This window comes from Triturus cristatus, chromosome 2_1, assembly GCF_964204655.1.
Source record: "Triturus cristatus chromosome 2_1, aTriCri1.1, whole genome shotgun sequence".
Lineage (NCBI taxonomy): Eukaryota > Metazoa > Chordata > Amphibia > Caudata > Salamandridae > Triturus > Triturus cristatus.
The window spans coordinates 1,090,056,451-1,090,079,784 of record NC_140581.1 but is presented as its reverse complement, the minus strand read 5'-3'; the positions used below and the strand labels follow the sequence as shown (position 1 = coordinate 1,090,079,784).

General features: G+C 43.4%; 2 protein-coding genes across 6 annotated transcripts in view; both read right to left on the bottom strand.

Annotated features, from left to right (window-relative positions):
• The window catches only part of LOC146866400 (vitamin D-binding protein-like), a 666,911-nt gene extending 661,973 nt beyond the window's left edge, over positions 1-4,938 (bottom strand). For 2 of the 5 annotated variants that reach the window (XM_085636466.1, XM_085636452.1), the window contains exon 1: positions 4,655-4,830. The gene's annotated coding sequence lies outside the window, so the exon portion shown is untranslated. Of the gene's footprint in view, positions 1-4,654 lie in introns of all 5 variants that reach the window. The other 3 variants (XM_085636444.1, XM_085636422.1, XM_085636460.1) reach the window with 3 other exon arrangements.
• Positions 4,939-5,373: 435 nt separating this feature from the next.
• The window catches only part of LOC146866399 (afamin-like), a 221,006-nt gene continuing 203,045 nt past the window's right edge, over positions 5,374-23,334 (bottom strand). The window contains exons 8-10 of the mRNA XM_085640589.1: positions 17,681-17,816; positions 16,517-16,716; positions 5,374-5,640 (exon numbers count right to left, since the gene is read on the bottom strand). Coding sequence (XP_085496715.1) covers positions 5,487-5,640; positions 16,517-16,716; positions 17,681-17,816 — 490 coding nt within the window. The 3' untranslated portion in view covers positions 5,374-5,486. The remainder of the gene's footprint in view (positions 5,641-16,516; positions 16,717-17,680; positions 17,817-23,334) is intronic.

Sequence of the window (23,334 nt, the reverse complement as noted above, 5' to 3'; positions counted from 1 at the left end):
GTGAATAGTAGAGAGTGAGTAGTAGAGAGTAGTAGAAAGTGAGTAGTAAATAGTGAGTAGTAGAGAGTAGTAGAAAGTGAGTAGTAGAGAGTGAGTAGTAGAGAGTGAGTAGTAGAGAGTAGTACAGTGTTAGTAGAGAGTAGAAGAGAGTAGTAGTGAGTAGTAGAGAGTGATTAGTAGAGAGTAGTAGAGAGTGAGTAGTAGAGAGTGAATAGTAGAGAGTGAGTAGTAGAGAGTAGTAGAGAGTAGTAGAAAGTGAGTAGTAAAGAGTGAGTAGTAGAGAGTAGTAGAAAGTGAGTAGTAGAGAGTGAGTAGTAGAGAGTAGTAGAGAGTGAGTAGTAGAGAGTGAATAGTAGAGAGTGAGTAGTAGAGAGTAGTAGAGAGTGAGTAGTAGAGAGTAGTAGAAAGTGAGTAGTAGAGAGTGAGTAGTAGAGAGTAGTACAGAGTGAGTAGAGAGTAGAAGAGAGTAGTAGTGAGTAGTAGAGAGTGAGTAGTAGAGAGTAGTAGAGAGTAAGTAGTGAGTAGTAGAGAGTAGTAGAGAGTGAGTAGTAGAGAGCAGTGTAGAATTGGAGAGAGTAGTAGAGAGTGAGTAATAGAGAGTAGTAGAGATTGAGCAGTAGAGAGTAGTGGACAGTGAGTAGTAGAGAGTGAGCAGTAGAGAGTGAGCAGTAGAGAGTAGTAGAAAGTGAGTAGTCGAGAGTGAGTAGTAGAGAGTGAGTAGAGAGTAGAGAGTAGAAGAGAGTAGTTGTGAGTAGTAGAGAGTGAGTAGTAGAGAGTATTAGAGAGTGAGTAGTAGAGAGTGAATAGTAGAGAGTGAGTAGTAGAGAGTAGTAGAGAGTGAGTAGTAGAGAGTGAGTTGTAGAGAGTGAGTAGTAGAGAGTAGTACAGTGTGAGTAGAGAGTAGAAGAGAGTAGTAGTGAGTAGTAGAGAGTGATTAGTAGAGAGTAGTAGAGAGTGAGTAGTAGAGAGTGAATAGTAGAGAGTGAGTAGTAGAGAGTAGTAGAAAGTGAGTAGTAAAGAGTGAGTAGTAGAGAGTAGTAGAAAGTGAGTAGTAGAGAGTGAGTAGTAGAGAGTGAGTAGTAGAGAGTAGTACAGTGTTAGTAGAGAGTAGAAGAGAGTAGTAGTGAGTAGTAGAGAGTGATTAGTAGAGAGTAGTAGAGAGTGAGTAGTAGAGAGTGAATAGTAGAGAGTGAGTAGTAGAGAGTAGTAGAGAGTAGTAGAAAGTGAGTAGTAAAGAGTGAGTAGTAGAGAGTAGTACAGAGTGAGTAGAGAGTAGAAGAGAGTAGTAGTGAGTAGTAGAGAGTGAGTAGTAGAGAGTGAGTAGTAGTGAGTGAGTAGAGAGTAGAGAGTAGAAGAGAGTAGTTGTGAGTAGTAGAGAGTGAGTAGTAGAGAGTATTAGAGAGTGAGTAGTAGAGAGTGAATAGTAGAGAGTGAGTAGTAGAGAGTAGTAGAGAGTGAGTAGTAGAGAGTGAGTTGTAGAGAGTGAGTAGTAGAGAGTAGTAGAGAGTGAGTAGTAGAGAGTGAGTTGTAGAGAGTGAGTAGTAGAGAGTAGTACAGTGTGAGTAGAGAGTAGAAGAGAGTAGTAGTGAGTAGTAGAGAGTGATTAGTAGAGAGTGAATAGTAGAGAGTGAGTAGTAGAGAGTAGTAGAGAGTAGTAGAAAGTGAGTAGTAAAGAGTGAGTAGTAGAGAGTAGTACAGAGTGAGTAGAGAGTAGAAGAGAGCAGTAGAGAGTAGTAGAAAGTGAGTAGTCGAGAGTGAGTAGTAGAGAGTGAGTAGAGAGTAGAGAGTAGAAGAGAGTAGTTGTGAGTAGTAGAGAGTGAGTAGTAGAGAGTATTAGAGAGTGAGTAGTAGAGAGTGAATAGTAGAGAGTGAGTAGTAGAGAGTAGTAGAGAGTGAGTAGTAGAGAGTGAGTTGTAGAGAGTGAGTAGTAGAGAGTAGTACAGTGTGAGTAGAGAGTAGAAGAGAGTAGTAGTGAGTAGTAGAGAGTGATTAGTAGAGAGTAGTAGAGAGTGAGTAGTAGAGAGTGAATAGTAGAGAGTGAGTAGTAGAGAGTAGTAGAAAGTGAGTAGTAAAGAGTGAGTAGTAGAGAGTAGTAGAAAGTGAGTAGTAGAGAGTGAGTAGTAGAGAGTGAGTAGTAGAGAGTAGTACAGTGTGAGTAGAGAGTAGAAGAGAGTAGTAGTGAGTAGTAGAGTGATTAGTAGAGAGTAGTAGAGAGTGAGTAGTAGAGAGTAGTAGAGAGTAGTAGAAAGTGAGTAGTAAAGAGTGAGTAGTAGAGAGTAGTACAGAGTGAGTAGAGAGTAGAAGAGAGTAGTAGTGAGTAGTAGAGAGTGAGTAGTAGAGAGTGAGTAGTAGTGAGTGAGTAGTAGAGAGTGAGTAGTAGAGAGTGAGTAGTAGAGTGAGTAGTAGAGAGTGAGTAGTAGTGAGTAGTAGAGAGTAGTAGAGAGTGAGTAGTAGAGAGTAGTAGAGTGAGTATTAGAGAGTGAGTATTAGAGTGAGTAGTAGAGAGTAGTAGAGAGTAAGTAGAGAGTAGAAGAGAGTAGTAGTGAGTATTAGAAAGTGAGTAGTAGAGAGTGGGTAGTAGAGTTCTTTCTTGAAGCATAATTTAGCACAAAACCATTCATGGTGGACCATGGACACACTAACACACCACCATTCATGGTGGACCATGGACACACCAACCAACACGTGACCATCCAAGGTGGTCCACTGACACACCAGCACATGACCATCCATGGTGGACCATGGACACACCAGTGGTGACCAAGGCATGTCAATGAAAATGAGTTTCCCACCTGTGGTACTCGGCCTTCAACCAACCCTCCCCCAACATGGCTCTCGCACTGGGACCACATGAGGGGTTTTACAGCAGCAAAGACTTTACAGAGCCTTTTAAGTGTTATTAAATACGATTTTGCTTAAAGAATCTATATCGAATGTTCTTTTTCCTAGAGATTTCCATCATCCTTGAATCAAAACGAACAGCAGCCTTAACCTAGAAAAAAGGGGGCTCTGATATTTCCCGCGAAATAGATACATTAATTTGGGAACCCCTGACACCGAGAGTATGTTTGCAACACGCGCACACAGACACAGCCGGCTCCGCTTTTCATCCGCCTCCTGGTGGTGCTGAAAAGCGTTCCATTGACCTGGATCAAAACAACGGATCATTTAAGTTCCTAGAGGTGATCCTGTCTGTGGTGCGTTTTGGCTAATTATATATATCCAAACACAGTATATTAATACATAATCCTAAACATGCCTTTTTGGAAACAGAGCAGGAACCTGAACTGACATCTGTCCTCCCTCCAACAGTCTCCAGAGTTCACCTTAAAATGATACCTCAGCCGTGGGAAACAGAAGCTTCTGCTCGGGGAACAGCAACAAACACAATGTGAGAATAATGGCTCCGCCAGCAGGAGGCGCTGGCTCAGCGCCTTGGGATCTCGTCTGGGCGCTTTCTGTGTGTCTGGGGCCCGCGCTGCCGGCAGGGGTGGGCTCTGCAAGCTCCTGCAGGAGACTCCAAGATGCCCAGGCAATTCTCATTAATAGTTTACCCTTCGCTGGTTGTTAAATTAGGGGCAGCAGCGGCACGCTGGGATTCGCGTCCAGTGCCACCTGGCACCCGGCCACCGCACGGGCCTTTTAACCTTCAAATGCGCTTTTTAATTGTGACCGGCTTATGGGAGGGGCGGGGGATGGGCCACGCTTTCATAGCGTTTAGCAACAGGCTTGCTTGTATTAGGACAGGCATGGGGTCACCAACAGGCTTAGAGGATGCCCACACAATGGGACGGGGAAGGAGGGGGGCGGGGCTAAGGGGCTTTACCACACAACAGGCCGAGCTGTTAATGACAGAGAGAAATATCGCTACTCCCAAGATCACACAGTGCGCGCAGAGAGGGCAGGAATAACTTCACCCTGCCTACCATGGAGAAAATATCACCTCCCTTCTCCAAAACTGGGTATGAGCGCTTCGACGCCCTATCGGGGTACTACACACTACAACCCATACAAGGGCAACTTTGGAGCTGGGGTCGGTTCAGCTCCATGTGATTCTGGGCAAACCACCTCATCTCCCCGTGCCTACCAAAAACAAGTCTGCAAGCGCTCGACAGGCAGCCGTGACAAGGACTTCTCTTTTTCTGCCGTCCCACTTCGACGGCCTCGCCTGCTTTCCTTCTTTAGTAAAAGGTTTCTCATCTTTATGGGGCCATGTGTTTGGCCCCATAAAGATAAGAAACCTTTTATGACGCAAGGAAGGCAGACGAGTCCGTCCAAATGGGATGGCTCAAAAGGCCGAAGGAAAACATCATTAACAGCTCTTTTCCAATGGCTGACCACCGTTTAGCATAAACGGTGACGCCAGCCAATAGAAAAAAGGGGCGGGGCTTAATGCCCTTTACACAAAATACCTAAAAACGTTAAATCTCGCCAGCGAGACTGCGCATATGCGCAGCCTACGCTAGCCGAGACCTAAAAAGGAAGAAAAACAAAATACACGTCATGAACAAGCTGCAGTCTGAATACTTAACAAAATAGTGCCACCGTCACTGCACCCGTGTCTCTGGTGTTGTTATAAGGTGAGCTTCGGTAGTGCAGTGCACTCCCCGCCCACCACCTGTGTGCTGTCAGAAATTTAATTAAGGAGACTTGCCTATAGCCACGACCCTTCTGGGATGTGTCAGGATGTGTACCGTCAGGTTCCTGCTTAGGGACCTCAGCAGTAACAGAAGAGCCTTTCTCTGGTCCGTCGGCGAAGGAGGACGAAGTAGCGGCTCTGGTACCTATATTTAGGCTGCTCCCACTTTCCGTTCCCTCCCCCTTCTGGTCTTACTCATCCAGCGAATTCTCTACCTCCTCCGGCGTCCAGCAGTGCTCGTCCAACATTCCTGATGCTCTTCTGGCCTCTAGCCTCGCAGCGTTGTCATCCACTTCGGTTTCGCGTACCGAGGACACTGGTATGCTAACCTCCTGTTAACTTTGCCTATCACTGGCCGCCATGTTGGTATCCGAGGAGGCGGCCAGTGCTGTACTACAGAGACATTAATTACTCTTATTATTACCTTGGTGCCAGGGAATAGCAGCTATGGGTGTTATGTATTGCCGTTGTAGATGCATTCCAAAATGATCATGTACCTTACTGCAGGCAACCCTGCCTAATGCACTGATGCGATCACCGCTGACGGTCTTGAATGTACTATCACACCACTTACAGTAGTTCAGGATAATTTTCATTGAACATAAGTAGCTCTTATTACAGAAAAGGTTGGAAACCCCTGATTTAGAACTTCAAAAATGTAATCATAGATTCAACAGTTCAGGTTTCACACGTGACCAGTTGTAACTCGAACATGCAGTGCAACTAGTTAGCTTGGGTTAAATATACAATGTACAAAGAGGCCTAGACTTTAATTAGCTGTAAGGCTTTATGAGGTGGTTGTACATCAAATCACTGTGATATGCAAATCTGTAATATTGAAAACAGCTCATTCAAGGAACATTGGTGACACTTGAAGCGAACACGCCTGTGAATCCTTGGTTGCACAACACTGATTGGCTGTGTTGCTAATAAAGGAGCAGTGACTCAGAATAGTGTCCATGCTCTTATCTGTGTGTCTCCGTGAATATTCATAGGCACTCCTGAAACAGGAAAGTAAATTCGATAAATAACAATTTAATAACAATCTAAAGTAAATATTTGCATTGATCATCACAAGCTGAATCAGGTTCCAGTAACTAATGGTTATCCCAGATCATGATGAAATTGACTGGACCGCAAAAAGGGAAAGGAGGCCATATCAGTTGCAGAATATACACTATACAATTGCCAGTACCATGATTGTATATGTTCATACCTCCCAAAGGCTGCACTGAAAATTCTGCTTTTTGCAGCTCTTTATCTTTCAGGTTGACTTTCAGCCTCAAAGCGCAAAGAAGAATTTGGATCGCGCTATATTAAAGCCAGAAGAAACAAATAAGTAAATATTAAAATAAGAGACCTCAACGAGAACCGACCACCAACCCATGAGGCACTTTTAGCTGCTTGTGCTAGAGAGTAGATGTTCTTTGTCTATAAGTTCATACTGTTTATGGTGATGTCAACATAAGGGACACAAACTGTGTAATTGCCTTGCCATTACAAATGATATGTATTAACGTACATGATTGCTAACATTTATAAATAAATTTTGAAAACATTTTAAATAAATAAAAGACCTATAAATCCGTTTTTTCATGTCACTTTTATGGATAAATATGTTTTCAGCGTTGCAGAACCAGATGTTGCCTTGGATAGAAAATGTCAATTTAGGAAGGGGCATAGTGCCAATATTTTCTACATTAAAGACCTTTTGTTAGAGGTGAGACGAGGTTGTCCAGTTGAGTTGCTTGAACTATGTGCTAAAGAAATGCAGAATAGATGTACTTCCGCTACTGATCACCATTTTCAATAGTGCCAAGAAACCTCTCTAAGTTGTATTTGGCGTTGAAAAATACCCTTAAAAATGTAAATAAAAATAAAAACCATAAAATGGAGGATGTTTTCGGCAGTTCTTAAAACGAGAAGTCACAGTATGAGACTAGACCGAGTATGAGATGAGGGTGTGGCACAGAAGTAGAAGAAAAATTATGTTTTAAACTGTGACTATCTCTAGTACTTGAAAATCTTATGCTGTTTCAATGTAATGTATTTCTAATAGTCCAGCCTGAGTCGACTGTCTACAAATGAATATTCCATTATAATGCATATACTACATTTCGCAAGTTCAGAAGCGGCCTCATACAGAGTTCAAAATAACATGGGGTCATTTGAGAGTAATTGATCCAAACTTCCAGAATTATCTTTTTTTCGTGGTAAAATGTTCAGGATGGAGCAATTGTAATGAATGGCCGAATTCAACTTTCCTCTGCTTTCCTTACTTATCTGTTTTCTCCATTCAAATTTCAAGCAGCCGCAATCCAATGGGAAAATGCAACCCTGCAACAATGTTAGAGCATTTCTCGCAACTGATATGTTTATGTTTAGTAGAAATAAAAGTTGCTCATGAATTAACTTAGTAATATATGATATTGGTATGTACAAAGGCATGTATGTTAGTATCAGATTCTACATGTAAAAACATTTAGTAGGATTTTTCTTTTTGCTTTTTAGTATAGAGCAAACTCGACCCAAGGGTATTGGAGAGCTTTACATGAGCACCGGTTACATTTACAAAAGAACACTTTAATGTTTCTTAAGAGGTGAGAGATTTAGGGGCAGATTACGATGCCATTCAGATACGCACCTGACCAGCATCGTAGTTGACAAGGAGTCGGAGGTCCTGTTTCTTAGATTGGGATCTGACTGCTGTGTTGGCGGTCGGATCTTACATTTTTTCAATTGCGGCTTGTGCTGTCTCTTGTAGCACAAGCTGCAATGGTAAAAAAGCAGGGGCAGATTTATATGAGCCTTGCAACACTTATACGCCGCCGTTGCATCACTTTTGCGATGCAGCGGCGTCATAAACAATGCGCCACGTTGCAACACATTTACAACGTGACGCATCTAAGGAGATGAGTCACGTTGTAAAGCCCTGCGCTACATTATACCTGCTTCAGGTAAAATGTATGCAGGGTGGGCATTCCAATGAAAGAAAGCCTCTTAAAAGTGACGCAGTGAAATCTACAAGATTTTGGGTTTTGGGATGTCCAGTGTAATTTTAGTGTTTAGGGTGGTTTGGGGTGCAGGGGTATTTTGAGGATTTAGGGGGTTTGGGTTTTGGGGTGCCCATGGTAGTTTTAGGGTTCTGGATTTCTTTGGGTTTTGGGGTGCCCAGGGTAGTTTTAGGGTTCAGGATTTCTTTTGGTTTTGGGGTGCCCAGGCTAATTTTAGGGATAAGGGTGTGTTTGGGTTTTGGGGTGCGGGGGTATTTTTAGGGTTCAGGGTGGGTTTGGGTTTAGGGGTGCTCATGGTAATTTTAGTGTTTACGGTGTGTTTGGGTTTTGGGGTGCGGGGGTATTTTTAGGGTTCAGGGTGGGTTTGGGTTTTGGGGTGTAGGGGTATTTCTAGGGTTCAGGGTGAGTTTGGGTTTTGGGGTAACCAGGGTAATTTTAGTGTTTACGGTGGTTTGGGGTTTTTGGGTGCTGGGGTATTATTAGGGTTCAGGGTGACTTTGGGTTTTCGAGTACCCAGGATAATTTTCGAGTTTAGGGTGGTTTGGGGTTTTGAGGTGCAGGGGTATTTTTAGGGTTCAGTGTGGGTTTGGGGTGCAGGGGTATTTATTATTATTATTTATTTTATTATTAAGGAGTTTTTTATAGCGCTAACCAGACCCTAAGGTATCGGAGCGCTTTACAACATGTTGTAAAGAGGAAAACACATATTATAGCAGTAGTGAACTAGGGTTCACGGTGGGTTTTGGGTTTAGGTGCCCAGGGTAATTTTAGGGTTCAGGGTGGGTTTGGGTTTTGGGGTGCCCAGGGTGATTTTAGGGTTCAGGGTTTGTTTGGATTTTGGGCTGTAGGGGTATTTTTAGGGTTCAGGGTGAGTTTGTGTTTAGGGGTGCCCAGGGTAATTTTAGAGTTTAGGGTGGGTTTAGGGTCCGGGGGCATTTTTAGGGTTCAGGGTGAGTTTGGGTTTTGGGGTAACCAGGGTAATTTTAGTGTTTACGGTGGTTTGGGGTTTTTGGGTGCAGGGGTATAATTAGGGTTCAGGGTGACTTTGGGTTTTCGAGTGCCCAGGATAATTTTCGAGTTTAGGGTGGTTTGGGGTTTTGAGGTGCAGGGGTATTTTTAGGGTTCAGTGTGGGTTTGGGGTGCAGGGGTATTTATTATTATTATTTATTTTATTATTAAGGAGTTTTGTATAGCGCTAGCCAGACCCTAAGGTATCGGAGCGCTTTACAACATGTTGTAAAGAGGAAAACACATATTATAGCAGTAGTGAACTAGGGTTCACGGTGGGTTTTGGGTTTAGGTGCCCAGGGTAATTTTAGGGTTCAGGGTTTCTTTGGATTTTGGGCTGTAGGGGTATTTTTAGGGTTCAGGGTGAGTTTGTGTTTAGGGGTGCCCAGGGTAATTTTAGTGTTTAGGGTGGTTTTGGGGTGCGGGGGTATTTTTAGGGTTTAGGGTGAGTTTGGGTTTTGAGGTGCCCAGGGTGATTTTAGTGTTTAGGGTGGTTTTGGGTTGTAGGGGTATTTTTAGGGTTCAGGGTGGGTTTGGGTTTTGGGGTGCCCAGAGTAATTTGAGGGTTTAAGGGGTATGGGTATTGGGGTGGTAAGTGTAATTTTAGAGATTTGGGGGTGTATAGTTATTGGCATACAAGGGGTAATCTTTGGGTTTTAGTGGGTATTTAAAAAAATATATATATATATATAATATATATATTTAAAATATATCTAATTTGTATATATATGTATATATATATATATATTCACTGAAAAAACCATAGGTTTCACACATGTTATAGTTAGCGGAAATTTTACTGATAAAAAACCAATGAAATTCCCCCGTTATAGTTAGTGCAGGCAACTATAACTCACGCGACCGCAATCTTCTGCTGATGACATATGTGTCTTTATGAAAAAAAAATATTTGTAATATATGTATAGCTAAAAATGTATGGAAGAAGACATGGGCAAATAAGTGTCTAAATACAGTATTAGCATCAGCAGAGGATTGCGGTCGCGTGAGTTATAGTTGCCTGCACTAACTATAACGGGGGAATTTCATTGGTTTTTTATCAGTAAAATTTCCGCTAACTATAACATGTGTGAAACCTATGGTTTTTTCAGTGAATTTGCAAGGTTTTTTAAATGCTAATTCCTAACTATAACGTGTGTGAAACCTATGGTTTTTTCAGTGAATTTGTACGGTTTTTTAAATGCTAAGTTACTTTACGCCATTCGTGGCGTGCGCGCCCACTTAACGCAGTTCGTTCCGTGCGCGCACCGTGCGCGCACAGTGAGCACGCGGTGCGCTTCGCGCACCGCGCGCCCACTTTACGCAGTTAGTGCCGTGCACGCGTTACGCTAGATGGGCCATGTACGCACGATGCGCTTCGCGCACCGTGCGCACATGGAGGACATATGATGCACTTCATTTTGAAAGGTAATATTTTAATTTTTCGTATATGTTATAAGCCATGCACAAATGGTGCCCTTCGGGCACCATTTGCACACGGGGTGGAGAGAGTGTGGATAATTTTTTTTGTAATTATTTTTATTTTTAATATTTTAGTTTAACTTATCGTTAATAAGCCATGCATAATTGTTGTCCTTCGGGTACCAATTGCACACGGGGTGGGGAGAGTGTGGATCATTTTTTTATTTTTATAATTTTTTACCGTACGCGTACCGTAAGCGTAATCGGCGAAATTAGCGAAAAAATAAAAATTCCGTTTTTGGCCTTGGGGGATCTTTGGGGACTCCCTCAACATTGCTATGTGTGTGGGAGCTGTCTAAACAGCCCCTTTACATGTTTTTGTGCTTTATATTTTAAACATCACTCTCAGTGCGAGAGAGAAAATGGCGGCCGCCGCTTCCTGGTTTCGGCCGATTCGAATGTTTACTAAGATCTAAGAGCCAATCAGAATCGCGCTCGCGCACGTCACCGTACACGTACGGTAAGCGTACCGTAAGCGCACCGTAAGCTGGCTCAGATATATATATTGATTTAAAGGCTATTTTCTCAGAATCTACTGAACAGATTTACACCAAACCTACAAAAGGCACTTCCTTGACCTGAGGACTACCTCTCTGCCAAATTTCTAGTAATTCTGTTCAGCCGTTCGGGCTGTAGCCCTGTCTAAAGGTCCTATGGAAAAATGCATGGGAAAAACGCGTTTTGGGACCCCCCTTTTATCTCAGCCCCCGCTTGACGAATCCCCCCGAGACTTTCAGGGTAGGAGCGGAGCGTAGCGCCCCACCTATTTTGAAAACTTCGCGAGGATTCGTCGACCGGCGCCAAAGTTATTCAAAATAGAATGTTGCGGATTTCCTATGGAAACGTGGTCCTAACTATAACTACCTACTGGCGACCGCCAGTAGGTAATATATATATATGTATGTGTGTGTGTATATATATATATATATATATATATATATATATATATATATATGAAATCAGGATTCCAACGAACGACCACGGTGGGCCAAACAATATATGTATACACATACTTACCTTAACCACTGTATATGCCTTTACCACGCATGCTTTTGGGTTGTAATGGCATACGTGGTAACGGCATATGCGATCTAAAAGTATGAGTTGTGATAGAAAAGCGTTGTAATAGCACTTGAGCTGTTACAAATGCGTTTTGATGGTATGCGTGGTGTTGACATGTAGGGTAACATCATATATTTGTTTGTATTCTTAGATCACCAGTGCAATTGGGCAAAAAAGGGAACCTCGTTTCACTTTAACCAACCCCCCGGTATGTTCCTCTAGTTTGAGCCTGCATCTTTCAATCTAGCACCACCAATATAGCTGCTCTGTAAGAATCAGCCCTAGGTATTTGAAGGTGTGCACATGTTTCAGGAAGTTGGGGTTAGTTAGGTCTTGTGGAGCGACAAGGGTTTAGGACAGTGGTTCCTAATCTGTGTAACCCGGTGCACCATCAAAACGTGCTAGGGACGCCGTGAATAGTTGTGCACCAGTTTGGGAACCGCTGCATCTGGCTAGTTTTGTGTGGTCAGTACTCATGCACCAGTTGTTTGCTGTGTACAGACTGCTAGTCGGCTTTCCTGCGGCAGTAGATTGGGTTGCTCTCGTTGTTTGGAACACCAACAGCATTGTTTTGGTGTGGTCGCTACGACGCTTGGAGAGGTCTAAATGTAGGCACAGGTTGGGTACACTGGTGGAAGTCTGGGTGTGGCCCATATCCTACATGTGCACCTTGAGTGTGGAGCACGCTGGAGCAATGGTTCTGCCAAGTGTTTCGATGGAGGATAACTTGTAGATTGAAGCCTGGACCGAGTTTGATGTTGCACTAGAGCTTGCATCACGATGGCAATGCAGTGTTTTCGAACTTCTCTGTGAATTTTCTTGGCTGTGCGTGCATGTTTTGGGGCCACATACTGTTGTGTCACTGGATTTGGTTGTGTTGGATGTCTTCATGGTGAGTGTTTGCAGTGGACATATTTGGGGGTGTATGGTATCATCTTGATTGCCATACTTTGGCAGGTGGCCATAGGCATTGTTGAGGCATGACAACCGAGTTGCCTTGGGTAAGAAATGGGGCTCACATGATGGAACCTGGGATGCACAACTTGTCTCGTGTTCCGGAATGGGAGGGGGCCCATAGATGTGAGTGGACGCAGGGCTGGGGTTCGGCGCTCCTGGAGCAGCTGTGCACCTGCAACATTTTGCCCTTTCCATTTTTGGTGTTTTCCACCGGGTGCTGGGTGGCCCAGTGTCGACATGGGTGCCTGCTGGTGGTGTGAGGATGGACATGACGTAGTAAACGGGCATTCGATTGCACCCTTTTTGTCACCTTGTTCAAGTGGGGCATGACATGAATGGAGGTTTGGGTCCACCATGCTGGGGTTGGAGTCTGTGGCGTCCATGTTGCACACAGATCTAACTCAACCTGCTGGGCTGGCGTTGCCGCCAAGTGCATGAGAGAGGGTATGGGGCACAGCTCCTTGGCTTCTTGATAGGAGCGGGTGAAATGGGGATTGCGGGAGGTGATTGCCAATGTTGTTCGGGTCATTTTGAAGTTGGGTGGCGAATAAGAACAAAGACAGATGGGTGGTGGTGTTCATCCACATCACAGGCCCAGACCCTGCTCACGACAGGCATGGACGACTCTTGCCTCACCTTCTTCATGCAGTTTTCGCACTTTGCATTTGTGATTGTGTGTTTCTGTTGGCACTGGACTCCCTTGGATTCCAATTTCCAGGTTTGGCTGCTGGACACAGTTTCCTGGTGTTCGCCTGGGCTCTTGCAGTCTCTTGTAAGGGTGAGGAGGAGGAAGCAGGTTGGTGGGGCCTCTTTTGCGGGTCTCTCACAGCAGTGTCTCCAGGGTCCAGTGCTGCTGCCGGAAGAATGAATCCATCTGGCCTTGGGCCATCAGCAGCAGTGAGCCGGGGGTGGGCACCTCCACTCTGGGTCGGGTGCACTGGGGGCTATGTGGAGAGGGGGAAAGCAGGTGCACGGAGGCCAGGTGTGGAGGTGTATGGAGACCCTGGGTGTGTGCTTCCACTCCAAAGCACACTGGGGGGCAGGAGATCCTGGGTGGTAGCTTCCACCCTGGGGCACGGTGGTGGCACACTGGTGGGGGCTGGTGGAGGGGGCGGCAGTGGGTCCAGGCTGTGCACTTTCGCCCAGGGTTGCGGTGCTAGCAAAGAGACGTGGGAGGCATGGGGTGCGCACCTTCAACTCCAGCGCAGAGCTGGCATGCTGAGGTGTGGGGGGGCAGAACGATAGTGGGCCCTTTCTGCTGATCTTTGGTGGAGATGTGGGAGTGGGCTCAGGGTGGCCGCTGCTCGACATGTGTGGGGTGTGCGCCCTGAAGACGTGCTGAGGTGAGGCCAAGTGTGGATGCCTCATCTGTGAGATGCTGTGTGAGTGCGCTAGCATACAGTGTCCAGTGGGGGATGGAGGGATTGGCCTGGTGCCTATTTCCGTGGATGTGGACACTACTGGTGCTGTGTGGGCTGCAGGCGGGTGGCTGTGTGGTTGCGATACCTTCTTCAGCTTCATCCCAGCTGTTTTCAGCGAGAGGGATGGAGGTGCTCTGGGGACCAGGCTTGTATCTCTCCACCCACTAAGGAAAAGTGACTTGGTGGGGAGCCACAGCCAACGGCCAGTGGGTCAGGGGAGCCATGGGTCAAACTTTTTTGGGAACCACGGGTTTAGGACCATGTATTTGTTTTTCTCCACATTAAGTTCCAGACCCCTCTGTCTGAAACATAATTCAAACAATCAAAGATTTTTTGCAGCCCCATGGGTGATTTAGATAGTAGGAGGGTATCGTCAGTAAACATCAATGTAGGTACCTTGATGCTTGCAAAGCAAGGGGCATCACCTTCACATTGATTCAAATGAGCTATCAGATCAATGACATAAAGAGTGCAGAGGTTGGGGGCAAGGACGCAACCCTGTCTGACCCCTCTATTTACAGGGTATGGCACAGTAATCTTGCCCAATTGTTCCCATCTAACCTGTGCATAATTATGTTCATGAAATCTTTTTAAAGGGAACAGAAGATAGTTAGGAACTCCCATATCAGCCTGCACCTGTAGAACGTGGATCTGGGGACAAGGTCAAATGCAGACCGAACAGCTTTCAGTGCTGGAGTTTTTCTTGTTATGAAACACTGCTCAACAGCAGTGCATGCAGCCTCTCACTCCAGTTAAGGTCAGATCACAAGTCTCCATGGTAAATACCACCCCTGCTGAATCTGAGTCCCTTGGCTTCACTGCAACCGTCAATATTGGTTGCCGTGATAACGGGAATAAGTACTACCTACCAAAACCAAGTGGACCTCATGTCCAGCAAAAGTCCTTGATAATGGGAAGGCTGATAGAAATATATTTTATATTAAGAGTTTTTCATTCATATTGCTTTAATATGTAACATGCAAATGTACTGAGCGTTTAGAATGTCCGTTTCTAATGTGGCCTGCATTTTAAAATGGCAAACGTTTATTGTCATCTTGCTTCACATTAACCTGTCTATCATTTCCAGGAAAAATTAATTCCATGTGGATTATCTTGATGTGCCCTTGGTTTTCTGTTCTTATAAGAAATGTTTTCTTTTGCACAATTTTTGTAGTATGTGCTAACAAGTTGTTGTGATGCGCTTGCAGAGTACAGCCTGGCCCCATGTATCTCAATATGTTGCAGAAAACTGTAAGTTTGACAGATGCTTAGAGTAGTCTCATTGCACAGTAGTCGACAAAGTCGTGAGCCTAGTTATTTATTTGTGCTTTAACTCTGATAAAGTCAGTTTTTTGTGTGAAACATATATAGGTTTATCAAATGTCAGAATTGTGTCATTTAAACTAATACAATGTAGAGGAGAATTCTGAATCTCTATTTCCTGACTTTTTAGGTGTTTCTCTGTCTGCTTCATTGCCTGAATTTTAGTAGATGCCTTTCTTTCTGACTCTTTACCAGAACCTTTTCTCCAACTTAGCATAGGAGGGTGCTTCCTTTATGGTAGAATATATCTCGTTCAACTTTCCTTTTAAGACAACCTTATAATAGTTTGTCTTTGCCTTTATGATTTGATTTGCTTTGAACGATACATTGACTACCGTATTCATATCACAGCACAACAAAAGGTTCCAACTGACTATCATTAGTCAGTAATAAATTTAATTCCAGAAATGACCAATGGATGAAACAAGCAGTTTAACACAATCTTGATCATAGGTGGATCAGTTTTCAAAATGTTGACACGTAGATGTAGCAAATAAACAGCCGACACGTGTTTCATCATTATACAACTTTCTCAAGATAACTTTTTGAATGTGAGCAGGGAGCCACGCTCTATTGGATTACAATGGAAGATTGGTGCTTTTTTAGAGGCACGGTACAATAGCCTCTACTCGTTTATCATAACAAGCTTTCCAGCTCACTCGCTATTGTTAGTAACTATTTTGATATACAGTGACTTATGGACTCACATTGGAATGGATACACACCTTCGAATCTTCGTATAAGATAAGACAAGGGTGTATTCGCTGATTTTTCTGCATTCAGACATTACCTTGAGCCTTAAGAAAGTCGTATAACGACGAAACGCGTGTCAGTTAGAACTTTTTTTGTGCTGTGCTGTGCTCTGTTGTTCGAATATCTATAATTAATGTGTATGGAGGAATTTTTCTCTATGTACTGAGTAACACTGTGGGTGGCACAGTGTTTGCATTGAGCACGCCAGAAGACGTATTGAGATTTACATTTGCAAACTTAACAGAGCTGCTGGCTGTTTTCTCTGAAACCACTGCCATCACTTTGTACATACCATATTCATGTATTCAGGATTGATTTATAACTAATTTGATGATTTGAATTTGTAACTTTGTTAATCCTTTAATAAAAGTTTGTGGTTTGATACTTAGCTTCACGTTATTGAAAATGTATTGAAGTCGGATGTTAAGCCTTAGACTGGACTAAGGATTCATCGGAGACCTTTTCATGAACCTGAATTTGCACACGAATTTGCATGAAGCAAAGCGCTCAATTAGACATGCAGAAACAGGCTGGTAAGTCTGTTCCTGCATGTAATTTCCTCTTACAAGTTCATTATCTTGTCAGTTTACGGTAACAATGACGAGCTTCTGTACAGTACCAGTAATTCAAGTATGAGAGTGTTATCTCCCCAAAATTACTGTGCCAGTTGTGATCAGCCCCAGTAGTGGTTTGTCCTGTTTCGGCCCTGCAACAGCCTTCATGATGCAAGTCGTACTCAGGATATAATGAAAGTTCAATAAAAAATACCTCTATAATCTTTATAAATCTTTACATCTGAGTGATCACTTCAATTTCAAATGTGCCATTGTTTTCTTCTCAGCAGAGGGCCATATTCTTACCAGCTAAAACCCTCCTGTTGACCCTCCCTGCTGAGGTCACAGAGGAGATCGAAGTTGAGGGAAGTGTTCAAAATCGTTCTGGATTCCTGGGATGCTAATTGAGACAAACAACCTGGTTTCTCAGACTCCCTTTTGAGACAGCAGTCTCTGCGATGCCCATTTGCAGAACTTGCACAGAAGTGATCGTAAAGAACATCTGACTAAAAAGAGAAAAACAAAAAGAAGAATGATATTATTTAAGAAATTAAATATAAAAGCCGTATTCATTTAAGTGAATCTATTTAGCAGATGCCTATCTGATTCGAGTCGAGCAGTGAGGTGAATGCCATAAAGGGTTCAGCTATGATTTGTTTGATGGGAGAGTAAATAAATATCAGCTAATACCGCAAGCTCTAACTGTGCTGAAGGAGCACTGATCCAGTTGCAAGAACATCGGCCACGTCTCCATTTTGGAATGGAAGTCTCTCTGCACCACCCTCAGTACGAGAGTTCTAGGTGCAGGAGCCCAAAGCACTCTGCTTCTCATGTCAGCATTTTTTGACTGAACTGGTAATGCTTTCTTGCACAAGGGCAACGGGTGAGCCCATCCAAGCCTTTGCACACATTACAACTACTGGGGATTTTAACTTTCATTTATGGTGTATATATTGAAAGTGTGTCTGCATACCATGGTATGGTGAATGTACCTGTCTGCATAGGGAGGGTCATCCCATTTCTTTCTCACTGTTTGTTGAAGCAAAGTAAAAGGTTGAAATAATATTCGGCCAGTTGAGGAAAAATGCTAATTGAATATACTCTGCTGATGGTAAGTCACAGTCTGGGCTATATACATATTTCAAACATGTCTCTTTCATTCACCCATCCACCCACTCTCATAAACGTACCCAATTAATTCATCCATACATACATTTATTCATGCAGCTATCTATTATTGCCCTCGCTCACTTATCTCTCCATCTATGCACTCAAACACTAACTCACCCATGCTCCCAACAAACCATCTGTTATTCCAACCATAGGCCGATTTACACATCCCTCAACCCACCCATTCCAATACAAACTCAAACTAACCAATTCAGGGAAAATCACTTTTATTTTTAAAACAGCCAGATCTTTTGGTTTTACATAAGCTTGTTTAATTATATTTGTAAGTTTTTAAAATACCTGTTTACGAAAGCAATCTGAAGTCATAAATTCAGGTTTGCAGCAGTTAGAAGCAAATCTGGCATAGGTTTCACCAAAGTTCAGTGCTTGTTTCCATGAGTCACTTGGACTTTTCTGAGCATGAAATAAAAGAGCTCTGAAAAACAACATATGCAATAAATGCCATGAGATTATGAGACCAAAAAAGTTAGCAATTTGATAAGGAATCTCTAAAATTCAAATTAGATTTGTTATTATCAACCTATAAAAAAGGTTTTCAAGTGAAATAATTTCCTCCATCTCATTAGATAACTGTTAATTTGAGGGGGATAGAAAATTTCGCAATCGTACTCCACATTTTGATGCCCCATAGGTAAGTGTGAAAATTTGGAGAGGATCACCACTTGTGAAACCTTCACAACACTCACCACCTCACCATTACTCCCTGTCTATCCCTATAGAATACTCTTGTTTTCATATGTCACCCTAGACGTGTTGCCATGGAAATTCCTCCACCATGGTGGTTTTTTCAGAGTCGTATGTTCATCTGTTGACATAGATTTTCACAAATCCTGATTATATGAGTCATGATCTGCTATTTGCACCCACATATGACATTATTTCGACACATACATTCCCAAAAAGTATTTTGTACATTGCCCAGTAAGACTAACAAAAGCCTCAGGTATCCTCTTCCTGCTAGTAACCATCTACTATAATGAGGAAATTGGAAACTTGTGGAAATATGGATTTTTCTGATCAGTTATGTCCCCTATCTTGGACCCCAACGGTTTCATGTATGAATCACAAGTACATGTATGCTCCCTCCAGTTCCAGTTATGAAGACGCAAACCCATGTGCGTCCACCGTTAACCTGTCCTCTTTCAGATCTGCCATGAATAGGCCGGATATTCCATTCCTAAGTATGAAAGGCCACCGGCTTTATATGGTTCACTTATGGCATTTTTCAGTCCAGGCAAGTAGGCCCGGATTCTGTCATCAAGCTTTTCTTGCCTTCTGCCTCTGAAAGCTCCAGTCTGAGCCTGCATCTGTGACCATGAACTTTGTCTCATTCCCTGCGCGGCTCACGATGCCTGACATCAGCTTGCTGCCTGCCAAGAACTGTATTTCACCTTCGAAATTATCTGCTCCGTTCCCTGCCCGATGCATTCCTGTCTAGTAGTTTAAGTAAACATTCTTCCAACTACCGAGCAAAGGCCCGGTTTCTCTGTCTTCATGCAAGTAATTCATAGCCCTGTTACTATGGAAGATTCCTGCCCTCGCATCTAGTGTAGACACTTAGACGCTTGTACACGCACTAACAGTCAGTATAGTCAGTATAGAATGAGATTCTACTCTAAGAGACCTCTCTTTTGGATAACATGGTTCTTTAAACATAGGATGTTAGATATGATTTGTGGATTAGGTTGACTTGACCCTCCAGACTTCTGTCGCCACATGTAGAGCTAAATGTCAAGTCCCCTTCACCCCCTAGTCACACGTCAATCACACGTCATACTGCTGCGCGCGCATCTCTGCCAAGTATTTCTGCTGACATTGCGAAATTATTTCATAGGTCCACCCCTATGTGACACCATAACCAATGACGTTTCCTTGTTACACCCAATTACGCCTCCTTCAGCTACGCATGTGAAATGTTATCTTTGCTATCAATTGCTACGCCTCTTGTATTTGCCTCACTGTAATGCCTATTGTATAAAAGTAATTGATTGTCAATAACGTATGTACTTCACTTCCTGAACCTTCGTGGTGATGGAACTTGGAGCAACCGATTATAATCGACCACTGGAATAAAGCCCATTCCGAACCTCTAATACCACGGATTCTGCCTCTTATTTACTGAGCTATTTTATTATGTTTCTGTATCAAATTAAGTCCCGGTAATTAAATTATTTACCACATGAATGGCGCCCGAAAAGGGACACTTTCTCATCTCACGCGCCGGCGGTGCGTTGCAGGCCCGGTCTCCTGCCACAGCTGGACGGACAATAACGCGTACCAGCAGGATTTCCTGTATCTCCCTCCGGTCAAGCGGGGGCGACTGAGGCTGCGATCAACACCCAGACGAGGCGGTGAGAAGTGCGAAGTATCCCGACCAGAGCCTAGCTGAGAGAGCAAGATCCGAGGTATACAGAGGCCCACCAGTTTCCGAAGTCCCAAGTCGAGTCCGGTTTCCGAGGTGTTCGAGTCGAGTCCAGTCCGGTTCAAGTTCAGTTCAGTTTCCGAGGCCTTCCGTTCCGAGCTACCCGGTGAGTACCATTACTGGGGAGGCGTTCTGGCGTGCACATAAGTTGTGCCGGTCCAGACGGGTTTGGGTACACAAATCCGGTCTGCACTGTTTCAGCAGTGTATCTGTACTGTTTAGCAGTATATCTAGTATATCAAGTATATAAATTCAGAATAATCCAGATAATGCCGAGTATTATGTTTAGTGATTTAGTTTTCCTTAGATCGTCATCATCATTGTTGCTCAGTTAAATGTTAAATGTTAAATGTTTTTAGTACGTTCTGCATATTGTGGTATGAATGACTGTTCATTATTGTGATTACTGTATTAAGTTTGTTCAAGATCAAGTATCAGATCAGTTCTCAATATGCCGCTCTTTTCGAAATTAAGACAGATCACAACTAGAAAAGGGGTACTCGAAGAAGCTGTTCCTATTCCTCCTAGGGACACTCCAGGGTACTTCATGTATCATAAACACGGCTTAGACGCTATATTATTTCTTGATTTATGGGTAGACTACACTAAGGAATTACCAGAAAGTCAGAGGTGGCCCGCGGCTGGGACCTGGGATGCAGAGTGCATCGTGAAAGTAGAGGAAGAATTATGGAAAAAGAAAGCTAGACAATCACAGAAAGACGCCATTGAATTATGGCGTAAAGAATCGTATAGACGTACAGAAAAAGCACGTAGACAGGAAGAGAAGAGTAAAGAGAATTCAAATGAAGTCCGAGAAAATCTATTAATTGAAGAAGGTGCACGAGTGAAATCAGAACAAGTAGACAGACAAAGACATGCCCTTATGAAGGGTATGTATCCCCTTCTGGCCGAGGGATTACCTAAGGCTACTGCGGGGATACCAAAAGACTTGCCACCCCCATTATTTCCAATAAAAGTACATCCTAAGGGGCATCCTAGAACCGCAGAAGATGTTTTTCTTTCCTCATATTTAGATGACGCAGCTCCCGAGTATGCTAACCCCGCCCCACATAGACCGTTGGCCGGGGAGGTTCAACGCCAAGATCCTGTATCTGTATCTCTACAGCACCAAATCCTGACACAAGTTCCGGCAAGCACATCTGTTTCCACATCTGTTCCTACAGCTACTTCCATAGCTGTGTCCACACCTATAGTTGCTGTATCGCGTTCAACGAATCCTTTCACGCCCGATACCCCAGATGGGGCTACGGGAGGTGCTACCAACATTTTTTCTACGCCACCCAGAATAAATAAACTTACCTTTCAAGAGTCAGCACATTCACGTACCCCCAAACTCATAAATGCCCGTACGCTTAAGGAACTTCTTATAGATTGTAGATATGACCCTGTGCCCGGAAAAGAGGACGAAATGACCCTGGCATCATTACGTATCAGACGAGCCGCGGTGTATTTAGGGAAGTTACCAGGAATGACTATGCATCTAGATAATATATACCATTTTGTCCAAACAGGGCGAGATTCTGAATGTATTAACAGAGCTATGGAATACCAGAAAGTGGAAATACAGGGGGAACTGTTACGTTTCCTCATAAATTGTGTGATCAGAAATCAAGACCGACCGGGGGTAGACCCGGAAGCAATGCAAATTCTTACCAGATGGAGCCAGAATATATCAGAAGGGAGACATGATAAGCAAAACTGTATAGTAGCCATGTGCCGAAAGATCCGTAAAGAAATAGAACGCCTACACGAAGAAAGATTAGCGGTAGACCAGTTTGAACAAAATGGGGAGGAAGGATCAGGACTGCCCACAGGACAGTCAGAAACTATAGCCTATGTAGGTAGAGGAAGATCTTGTAATAATACTAGATGTCTTACTGACCCGATACGTCCGATATGTCTAGAAAATAACAGGAATTTTCAAACACCTATAATAAATATAAGGTCCCCCGAGCATTCGTTCCAAGCCGCTGACAAATTACTGCGAGAACAAAGGGGTTATCATTTTCTCGATTCTATGGATGAACAAGAATTAGCCAGGTCAGCCGTTCAATGGGTTGATAGTCCCGGAATGTATAGTGATGATACAGTAGCACACACATTTTTGAATCTCACCCCAGCTGAACAGCGTTTAGCTGGGATTTATATGATTCAACAACTTCTTATACTATATAAAAGCCAACATTCAGATCCTGGTCCCTTACCTGATATATTGACTGAATTACTCACGAATAGATGGAGAGGTTCAGGTACTAAGCTAATTAAAGAAATACTAGAATCAAGAAAGCAGTACATTCTTTTTATATGCCCAGAACATGTCTCATTGCCCATCAAGGAAAGAACCACGTATTACATGGACAGACAGAATCCCTTACGAGAAGTACACCCAATAAAAGGCGAGGACAATGAGTTTAAACGCGTATTTGTATATACGCCCATATCGAAAATAGAATTGTTAGAAATGAAGAAAGTGGTACCCAGTCATGACAAAGACCCAGCAGGTTTTCACCGAGAAATTAAAGACATGTTACTCATGGGAGAGTATACCTATCCCGACATTATGACAATATTAAAGGTATTAATGCCTGCTGGCATTTATGAAAAACTCAGGGAAAAAGAGTGGGAGATAGGCGACCAAAAGATAGAATGGTCAGCATTAGAAGCAGAAGAAAAGGCCCGAACTGCAGGAGCAGGACTTGGGGATAAAACTAAAGCACTACCAGGTTTACTAGTACAGGTACTGCCACGCTTATTAACTACGAAAAAGGAAGATTGGGGTACAATTTCAGCCTGTAAACAAAAGCAAGATGAAGACACTAGTGATTTCTATGCCCGATTTGAAAAATGTTTTGGTATAAATAGTGGCATAAAAGCAAGTAGCGAATCATACCCACATCTGTTTGTGACAAAATTAGTTGAAAATTCCTTGCCCCAAGTGAAGAATAGAGTATTAAAATTCGAGAGTACCTGGCAAGGTAACACCCCATCACAAATGTTACAAATGTTACAGTATCATCACAATAGAATTAGAGAGGAACAAGATCATGAACAAAGACGCATGAAAGACACGAAAATGAAAATGCTAGTCTCCCAGACAGTTCCAGCTGAAGGACATAAAAAGGGTACGACACATTCCGGTGATTCAGCAGGAGCTGTAAAAGGGACATGCAACTATTGTAAACAACCAGGTCATTATGTACACGATTGTCCAGTCCTGAAGCGTAATATCGCCACAGGTATTACAAAAGAAAGACCACGGCCACTTAGACAGGATCAGAATGAACAAGGAGCCTTGCAGCATGCACAGTCCATGCCAGCTCCACAACAATCTATACAGTTTGTGCCAGCCGCACCAGCGTTGCCTGCTGCTGCCACACAAACCACGACACGACAGCTGTACCAGACCGCACAGTATGACTACCCTGATTATCAACGATACGCATGAACCAGCCTAGAGAGGGAAGTTGACTTACCCCTTATCGAGATCCCT